Raw genomic sequence first — 9808 nt, 5'->3', positions numbered from 1 at the left:
GAAAGAGGTGGGAAACAGGCAGAGATGCAGCTGCGGATGGGGCCACAAATACGCGACCGGCTGAGGCAGGCTAGAATGGACATGGGGACAAGATCCACGGTGTTGGACAGAGGCAGCCATCCTTATACGGGAGGAGCCCACAGTACTCTTTGCAGATCCTGGTTGGAGGCGGAGAAGTCGCTGTCGTGGCTGTGCGGTTGGACCACGACCCCCACGGCGGTGTACAGGGAGTCGATGGTGGCAACAGTGACTTTGGGGAGGTCGGAGGACTCTAAGGTATCACAGCATCGGAGAGTTAATGAATCAGTGACCCGTGGGATGTGCTCAAACCCCAGAAGGGTCCTAGCATCCCCTGGGAGTGGGGCGGTTCACAACCATTAAGAGATGTTGGATATCAGGATACCCCTTGTAGTAGGCAGCCAGGGTGATGAGATCAGGGTCCTCTGAGGGTGACGACTACCCTCGGAGCCTCCAGGTAGCTCTTAGGGGCCTTCACACTCCTCTGTTGTTGGGGGTGGGGTGTCGCCAAAGAAGTTAAAAGCAAGGATGGGGAGGAAGGGGGAAATTAGATGGCGACGCACGTGACACTTCCAGCAGGCTAAGGCACTGTTGAACACGCCCAGTGATAAGAGCAGTGCCCGCCCAGTCCACGCCCAGCTCGCAGGTTCATGCGGTCCCGCAGCGCCCCCGCCGCTCGCGCCTCTGCAGCCGCCGCAGGCGCCGAGTCCAGGCGTCTCTCCAAGGCAGCACGAGGCTCCCACGGGCAGCGCTGAGCCCGGGTCCCCGGCCCGCTGTGCTTCCAGCTGCAGCCCCGGGCCCGCCCCCCAGCAGCAAGTAACGCCGGCCGGGTAGGAGGCGCGGGCAACCGCAGGCCGCGTCTAGGGTTGGTACCCACAGCGCGTTGCTCCCGCGCCGAGCGCGCTCCTCGCCGCTGCGGAACACAGCAAGCACTGCTACCGGAAAGCGTGTCCACGCGCCGCGGGCCTCGCCCCGCGCACCCACTGACACCTGCACCGCTGCGGGGGAGGGAGGGTGTGAGAAAGCGATCGGGCCAGGAGGGGCAGGACCAGAAGGGGCTGTGTGGAGAAGCACAGAGCGCCCACCCGGCTTAGGAAGGACATAAAGAGGCCACCCACTAGAGGGAGGTACATTGAGGACCTAGCTGCTAAATGGGCGGAGCCAGCATCAGTAGGAAACCCCAGGAGAGGATGAGGCTTGAAGTACAGCCAAGGTCAAGGTATTCAAAGGAGTTGGGGGTGAGATGGAAGGGCTGGGGTGAGGCAGCCTACCATAGTCCTTCCGACAGAATTTCTTCAGGCTGATTCGGTAGTTGCCACGCGCAGGTCTGCAATGTGACTCACAGTCTAGGGGGAAAGAGTGGAGGCTAGCAGAGTCCCATGCCTCTCCCCCACACTGGTCTGTTTTAGCTATAGCCCCCTTCTCCAGGGTCATACCAGTCTGAGACTCCGGTGTCCACTCACCCCGTGGCTCCACAGGACTGCTTTCTTCAGTGGGTCCAGGGACAGGGGTCTCTAAGGAGTGTGGGAGAATAGTCTATGATGGGGAGGCAGGGTTATCTGAAGGGCTCAGGGGACAGACAGACAACAGTAGTAGCTGATGTCTTTGGCTGAGGTGACTGAGACAGGGCAGGGTCACTACTCACTAACACAGGGTGCCACAGGAGAACGGCTCTGCTGAAAGCCTGGGGCACAGCGGTTACAGGTGAGGCCAGTAACACCATCCTTACAGGGACACTGGCCTGTGGTCTGGTTACAGGTTTTGCCAGCAGCACCAACTGGATGGCAGTCACAAGCTGAGAACAGAGCGAGGGGCTCGTTCAGAGGAGCGTCAGGGTTCTGGGGAAGTAGAACATGAAGGCATGCAGGTGTAGGCTCACCTCTGCAAGCACGGCGGTCACTCAGGACCCGGCCTGGGTCACGATAGAAGCCCTCCCGGCAGTAGTGGCAGTGGCGACCAGCAGTATTGTGCCGGCAATTGAGGCACACCCCCCCACTGCGGCGGCCCGACAGTCGGTACAGCTCCATGTTGAAGCGGCATCTTCGGGCATGGCCATTGCAGGAGCAAGCTGCAGGGAGGGATCAGTCAGGGGCAGCCCTGCCTGGTCAGAAGCCCCCAGGCTACCCTCCAAGGCCTCACCAAGGCAAGCGTGGGCTTCCTGCCCTGTAGCCCGCTGCCATGGCCTGTCGCAGTAGAAGGGCTTGCAGCGGCTGCAATCGGGGCCCTCTGTACCATGCTGGCAGTCGCAGATCAGTTGGCCATGGCTATCCAACAGACACCGTGAGGCATGCCCATTGCACTTGCATCGACCTCCCACCTGGAGCTCAGTGGCTGAGTAGGAGTAAGGGACTGTGACTTCCCGGTCCCTCATGTCCCCCAGTGTGGCAGGCCTTGTGAGTAATATGCGAATATCGGTGGCAGTCACCCAGTCTTGGAGCACAGGACTGTTGTCCAGATCCAGGCCTTGTGGGCTACCATCCTGCACACTGAAGGCCAGAAGGCCTCCACCATCAGACTGGGCCTGGGGGGCTGGGAAGCAGAGGGCTTCTGGCCCTGGACCAGCAGGGCCATCAGCAGGAGCAGGCGGACGGCCATAGTCCAGGCTACAGCTGGAGGAGAAGAAGCCCAGGGGGACCCAGCTGCGGCCATGGTCCTGCGACTTAAGCAGAGCCACGGAGGTAGGGGGAGCTGAGCAGAAGCGAAGGCTCACGAAGACCAGCTCAAAAGCCTTCCCCAGGGGCACCGTGAGGGTTACGTTGAAGGGTGCCCGTTGCAGCAAATCGGAGCGCCAACAGAGAGGACTTGCAGTGCCCGGAGCAGAGGTCAGGAGGTCTGCAGAGTGTGCCCGCTGCGGGTCCGAGGAATCGCAGACTCGATTGGCCGGACTCCCGCACGTGCTGGACGCCAGCACCTCTCGGCCCAGAGCAGCGTTCACTAGGCCTGGTATACAACAGCGGGGCTCACCCGCCTCATCATAGCAGGGGTCGGCGGTGGCCGGCAGCCCTGGGCTCAGTGCAGCGGAGAGCGTGCCTGCGGTCAGCAGCAGCCCCCAGGGCCAGGTGGGCATGGCCGTGGCCGCTGTGGGTCAACCAGCCAGCTTCCGCCCCACGATTCTGCCCTCGAGGACAGAGAGCCTAGTCCGAGACTCTGCCTGCCGGGTCTGCAGTGCCAAGAAAGCAGAGCCCCCGGGCGGCCCCAGCACAGGCCCAGAAGTGGGAGCAGCCACGGGCACGCCCGGGGCCGAGCACAGCAGCAGGGATGTTGGCGAGTCCTCCTGCTAGGCCTGGAGCGTTGACAGGCGTCGCCCCCGCTCCCGGTACCTCCGCCCGCGGAGGCCCCACCCGCCGCCGGCCGCCAGCACTCACCCACGGAGGGCCAGGAGGAGCAGGTCTCCCGGCCTCCCGGGAAGGGCCCTGGGCGGGCGGGGCCTGGGGCGCCGGGGCTGCCGCCTCCTCCTGGCTGCTGCAAGGGCGGAGGAACTGTGCCAGAAGTGGGTGGGGGGCTCAGCAGGCGCGAGCCTGGTCCTAGCCGGGGGCGGAGCTGCTCGGGCCGGGAAGGAAGGAGGGGAGGGGGCCCTGTCCCGACAGCCAGAATCAGAAGCAGATTCAGACACAGGCTGGGCCAGCGCGGGAGGGGGCTGGGAGGCCCGAGAGCCGGGGGAGGGGCTGGAGAGCCAGGAATGTGCCGACGGGAGGGGGGCAGCCCAGCCTTGCAGCCCGTGAGGGACCACCCAGCAGGGTCCTCGGCCTGAAGCCAGGCTTTGGCTGCTCCTGGGATGGTGCCACGTGCTGGGCCGGGGTCTGGGCCACTCCTCCCAGAGGCCCATCATGCAGGCACCACCTTAGGTCTGAAGCTTGAAGTCTTGGATGCTACCCAGAATAGGGGAACGCAGTCGGGGCTGGCGTACTTGTAGGGTATCCCCAAGGCAGTAAGTAGTCTGTTCTAGCAGAAAGAAACGCAAGTCTGACTTTAAATCCATGTTGTTTGGATTTTTGGCTGTGAGGCCTGAGTTTCTCAGTTTCCTCATCAACCAAAATGCCTATTGTTCGCCTGGCTTGGTGGAGTTGCTGGGATGATTTGATGAGCCAACATAGAAACCATCCTAAACTAGCAGGTCCCACTGGGGAGCACCCGGGTTCTGCTAAGTGCTGAGGTCACTGTTCCTCAGTGGGATCAGGCCAGTCTCTTAACCTAAAGCATTCCCAGGTCTCAGTGAATAGTTGTGTCATACAATGACCCCACTGTGCAGAAGGACTTGAAAGTTTGGAAAGTGGGCAGAGAGTACAGCCTATTTGATGGCCCCTTGAGGTTCAGGGTCCGGCCACCTGTTGAGGTCCCCCATGGAAAGGTAAGGAGAAGGGCTGGTCACAAATAAACCAGTCAGAATCCCTGATCCTGACAGTCTACATCCTAGCAAATTTGGATGAGGAAACAGGCCTATGCCCCAGATGAGTTACCAGGGCACAAGCTGGAGAGGAGCAGTTACAGCTGCGAGGTTCTTGCCAAGAGGAACCAGAGATTCTTTTCTTTACTGCCTTTGTCCTTGACAGACCAGGCAGAGCTGGGGTTGACTCCACGAAGAGTGGGCAGGAATAGGGTCCCATCTCGGGGGCAGTCCTGACGCCCAAAGACCTAGTTTCAGAAGGGAGGCTGACCACAGGCCAGTCTCTGCAAGTGGTAGACGAGGCCATATGGGGGATGCCTGTGTACTCAGAGCTACCATCGTGGACCGAGTGTTCCTGACAAGAGAAAAGGAGAGAAACAGAAGCACTCTGCTTTTCAGGAAAGGAACAGTGCAGCAAGGATGCTGGAGCCCTCCCAAGACAAACCAAGGTTGCAGCCAAGGTAGACACTTGAAGAAGCAGGAGGACAGTTTGAGGGACATGTGGTTCACCCTGTAGAACAACTGACTCGGACCCTAGGCAGTCCCCCAGGCCTGCTGTCCACGCATGCAGGAATGGGTAATGGAGGAACAGACATTCGAGAGGGGCTAAAGTTCAGAATTAGCCCTTTCCTACCACCTTCTCCTAGACCAGTGGTTCTCAACCTTCCTAATGCTGTGACCCTTTAATACAGTTCCTCATGTTGTGGTGACTTGCAACCATAAAATTATTTTCATTACTACTTCATAACTAATTTTGCTACTGTTATGAATTTCAATGTAAATAAAATGTAAACAAAATAAAAATGTTTTCCCTTTTGGTCTTAGGTGACCCCTTGAAATGGGGGTCTGTTCTAGGTCCTTCTACACTCCCTCCCCCTAGGGATGGGAGGAGCCCTGGTGGGGGATGGGAGAAATGGAGAGTAGCTTATGCTTGAGAAAAGCCTCAAGGGAAACCCCGGCTGTCCTGAGAACTTCAAGGCCCCTGCTAGAGTCCCCAGACTGTCAGCCAACTGTAGAGGTAGGACAGGGTGACAGTCTTTCACCCTAACAGTGAAGTGAGCTTTGTCTCCAGCCCAGCCTCCCTGTGAGTTGTGGCTGCTGGGGTCTGCAGACCATGTGATGGATTCTGATGTGGGTGGAAGCTGATGTTGGGCTCAGCTTTGATCAGGTCCTGGGGGATTGGGAGGGGGCAGGACAGGCTCAAATCGCCATTGCATCACCCGCTCTTCAGGGAGGCGGCTGTGGGCTTCGTCTCTAGAATTGCCCTCTGCACATACTCTCTGGCCCCAGGGCTACTCTTGCAGATGGTGTGCTGGGCATTGGAATAGCTTTCTCCAGTCTCCAAGAGAGGCTTATAAGTCTCTGTGGACCCAGCCACCTGTCCCAGCCCCCGACTGAGGCCTCTTAGGCCTCCCATCTCACTGGTCCCCACCCCCTCCAGGCACTGTCTGCAACAAAGAGGTTCCACGCCCCTGCCTCACACCTGCAAGTGCTCAAGCCCTGCACACTCACCCCAATTCAGTCACAGCAGCTGGCTTTGAGGGGACAGGGGATGATAGAGTTTGACAGTTTCAGGCCGCAGGGAGCTGCTGACCTCCCAAATAACCCCCTGCCCAGCCCAGGACCAACTGTCCCCTTCAGACACTTGCCCTCACTTGTTCTCGCCTTGTACATACATTTATTGAGTGCCTATTATGCCTCCAGCGGCCCAGACGGTTAGGAAGGCAGGCAGCTCCACACTCTCCTTGCACCCTAACATCCCCCCCCCCCCCCCCCCCCCGCGCACAGACCTTTTTGCGAACCCCCTCCCTTCCACACTGTCAGACCAGCTCTACCACAGCGGTCAGCTCTCTCTGCGCAGAAGCACCGGTTGGTGGAGGGAGGGTGTGAGAGGAAAGGGCAGAGCGGGAGGAGGAAGGGCAAAGGCTCGTAGCCCTCCCTACCTCATGAGGGTTTGGAAATAAAGTTTAGGGACGGGTCTTCCGTGTCCCGCCTACACTGAAATGCAGGACCTTCCTCGCCCAGACCTTGCTGGGAGGTGGCCCCGCACACAGGCTTAGGGTGCCCCGGGCTCTCGCTGTCCCACAAGCCCAGCCCTCCGCTGCCGCCGAGTGCGCCAGCACAGAAAGGTGGCGGTCAGGAGCCCGAGGCCCGCGCCAAGGGCAGCTAACGACATGCTCTGGGCCAGATCCAGGCAGGGCCCGCACAGCGAGAAGGAGATCCCGGTGCCAGCTGCACCGGCCAGCACCGCCAGGGCGCCGAAGGGCAGGATGCAGCGCGGCCAGGAGCCCCCCGCACCGCCGGTGGCCAAGAAAAGGGTGTGCAGGGCTCCAGGGGGCTCTGGGGACGCCAGGTCTGGCAGGGCGGGCTCAGCCAAGGGCTCTGGTGTTCTCATGTTTCCGACTAGGTGGCCGTGATCCGGGGTGGGAATGTGGGTGGCGATGGTAAGGATGCCCACCAGTCTTAGGTTACACCCTGGTTTGCCACGTCAGAGTCAACTGGTCCCTGACGTGGTGGCGACACCAGGATGCCTGGGAGCTCCACTGCCTCCTCCTGGCTTTGGCAAGGAATTGGGTGGGCGTGGGCATGTGTGTGGTAATATCTAAAGTGCTTCCCCTATCTTCATGGAACCCTTCACAAATACCCTAACTCCACCCAGCTTACCTCTCAGGCTTTGAGCACCTAGAACAACCGGCTGGCTACGACCAGGGCCTGGAGTGGCGTCAAGGTAGGAAGGTCATGAAGTCAAGGACTACTCGGCTCTCCAGAGGTTGGCCAGGGGCAGAGATGGGCAGTGCCCTTCCCTTCTAGGATTTATAATCCAGAACCGGGGGCAGGACAATGAGATGGTAGGAACAATAATAGACCAGTGAACAAACCAATGGAATAATTTTGGGTAGCCTATTATGGAAATGACTGGTTGGCAGGGTTGAGGCCTCCTCTGGATCAGAGCACTTGGGCATAGCTTTCCAGGCAGCAGTGGAGTGACCAAAAGGGACTTGCTCAGTTTAATGGACAGTTCAGGGCAGGAGCATTCTCCTGGAGCTGGGTGCTAGCTGGACAGGGTAGGGCAGCCTCCTCTCTTGGCTCAGAGATTTCTGGGTTCTGGTCCAGGAGACACTTCTCAGTCCGATTAAGTTTGTCCATAGTTTTTCACGGTCTACTGTCTCTCATTCCCTCGAAGCCCTCAACTCAGGCTGTGTCTTGACTGATTTGTGTCGGCTGGCCTAACTTTTGTAAAAAAAACTCTTTTATAAGGAGGGCCACCTGCTGGTAACCAGAGCAAGGTGCTTAACCATTACCCAGCCCACTCCCTCACCTAGAGACTACCTGGCTCTCCATAGATCACTTCCTATTAATCCCTCCCCACTCCCCACCAAGGAGGCTGTGTGGAAGGGCCCTGTCCTCTCCCTAGTTTGGTGAGGCTCCGAAGCTGTCTACGCAAGATGCTAGTGGCCCGCTCAAAGAAGTGCTTGGGATGTGTTAAGTGCTCTTAAGACATACTTAAAATTCCAGCACTTGTGAAGCAGAGGCAGGAGGCCTACAAGTTGGAGACCAGTCCAGCTACACAAGCTACACAGTGAGATCCTGCCTCCACAAGCAAAGGTCTGGGGAACTGGGGCTGAAGAGATGGCTCAGTGGTTCAGAACACTTGCTTTCAGGCATGGTGGTGCTGGCCTTTATTCCCAGTGCTCCGAAGGGAGAGGCAGGTGGATCTCTGTGAGTCCGCGTCCAATCTGGTCTACAGAGTGAGTTCCAGGTCAGTGAAGACTACATAGAAAGACTGTCTAAGAAAACAAAAAAGAGCACCTGCTGATCTTCCAGAGGACCAGCTCCCAGAACACACGTCTGGCAGCTCAGAACAGCCTTTAGCTCTACCTCCAGGGGATCTGATGCCCTCTTTTTGCCTCTGAGTGAATCCACACACAGGTGTCATACATATACAATTAAAAATAAACTATTTTTTCTTTTTTGAAACAGGGTCTTAATATATACACCAGGTTGGCCTCAAACTCAGAGATATACCTGCCTCAGTTTCCTGAGTGCTCGGATTAAAGGTGTGGGCCACAGTGGCCAGCTAAAAGTAATCTTAAAAAAAAAAAAAAAAATCCATAGGTTTCGGCCCCTGACCCCAGGCTTCCGTGTAACCTTTGGTGGCAGTACAGAAACTGGCTGCGGTGGGACCACGGACCCAGACAATGTCACCACTGCCCCAGGTGGCAGTGCAAGCCACTCAAATTGGCATGGCCCCGGCGGCGGCGGCAACGTGGCCCTTGGGCACTGACATGGCCTGTACAGGGAACATGCCACCACCAGAGCCATCCTGATCTGAGTGGCCTCTGCCTCTACCTGGAGCCAAGATGTCATCCTGCTGCAGCTGCATATCTGTGGCTGGTGTCACCTCAGAGGGCCATGGGAGCAAAGTGTGATGGAATCAGGTTCATGCTGAGCCGGCCCTGCCCTTCACTGGATGCTGTAGCAAGAAAGCTGTACTGGTCTCCCCCCTCCACATACTCAGGAGAGATGGCCCCACCCCTCACCATGCAGGAGGGGAGCTGACCCTGACAGCATGGATGTAGGGGAGCTGGCTCCACCCCTTGCCTGAGTGGGGGGGGCAGCCCCAGTGGCTTAGACTAACAAGCTCAACTACCACCCAGGCCCACATCCAGACCTGGGGTGGCCTGAGCTAACATCTACTCTAAGTCCTGCTGGAGCTAGTGAAGGGACTGGTCCTGTGGAACCATAACCACGGGCTTTCCATGGCTCGTGGCAGCTGTGGGATATCCTAGAGGAGTTTCGGTGAGGATGCAGTAATGATGGTGTGCCAGAAACTGGAGGCCTTGAACCAGACCAGTGACTCATTGTAATGAAGATTTGCAAGCAGGGCTGATGGGACAAAAGGGTAGACTGTGTGACACACTGCGGCTCCCAGGATGTGTTAGAGAGGCAGGAAAGACGGAGGGGCAAAGAGGTTTCCTTTTGACTTGTTTTTCTTTTTGTTTGTCTGCTTGCTTGTTTTTTTCTGTTTTTTGTTTTTTGAATTTTTGTTTGGTGGGGTTGCTGCAGGGAGGAGCAATATGGAGACTGCGAGGTGAGTGGAATTGAGGTGCATGAGGTGAGATTCCCAAAGATTCAATGAAGAAATCATGTTAAATTTAAAAAAAAAAAGAAAAAAGGAAAAGACCATTTAAAAAAAAAGTCTAGGGGCTGGAACAATGGCTCAGGAGTTAAAAGCCCTTGGTACCCTTGTGCCAAGGGACCCTGGTTTGGTTCCCAACATCCATATGGCAGCTCACAACCAACTGTAACTTCAGTCCTGGGGATCTGAGGCCTTCTGGCCTCTGCAGGCATCAGATACATACAAGGTGCACATTTATACATATAGGCACCCATATATACATAAAA

General features: G+C 57.5%; 1 protein-coding gene across 5 annotated transcripts; it reads right to left on the bottom strand.

The window, feature by feature from the left end:
- Window positions 1–82: 82 nt before the first annotated feature.
- On the bottom strand, window positions 83–3532 carry Ntn3 (netrin 3). Of its 5 annotated transcripts, XM_052759133.1 has the most exons (6): window positions 2158–3525; window positions 1898–2086; window positions 1664–1813; window positions 1482–1532; window positions 1290–1364; window positions 83–1016 (listed from the first exon to the last, which is right to left on the bottom strand). In XM_052759133.1, the coding sequence occupies exons 1-6, from the start codon at window positions 3083–3085 to the stop codon at window positions 667–669; spliced, it is 1743 nt and encodes a 580-aa protein (XP_052615093.1). In that variant the 5' UTR covers window positions 3086–3525; the 3' UTR covers window positions 83–666. The 5 variants fall into 5 exon arrangements, with proteins under 5 accessions (XP_052615093.1, XP_052615091.1, XP_052615092.1 ...); XM_052759131.1 differs by having other exon boundaries at window positions 1455–1532; window positions 1664–2086; window positions 2158–3531; XM_052759132.1 differs by having other exon boundaries at window positions 1664–2086; window positions 2158–3528.
- Between the last annotated feature and the right edge of the window lie 6276 nt (window positions 3533–9808).

Source organism: Peromyscus californicus, unplaced genomic scaffold, assembly GCF_007827085.1.
Source record: "Peromyscus californicus insignis strain IS unplaced genomic scaffold, ASM782708v3 Scaffold_3__1_contigs__length_106647218, whole genome shotgun sequence".
Classification (NCBI taxonomy): domain Eukaryota; kingdom Metazoa; phylum Chordata; class Mammalia; order Rodentia; family Cricetidae; genus Peromyscus; species Peromyscus californicus.
Note: the sequence above shows the minus strand (reverse complement) of the source record. Positions and strands in the feature narration are given on the sequence as shown.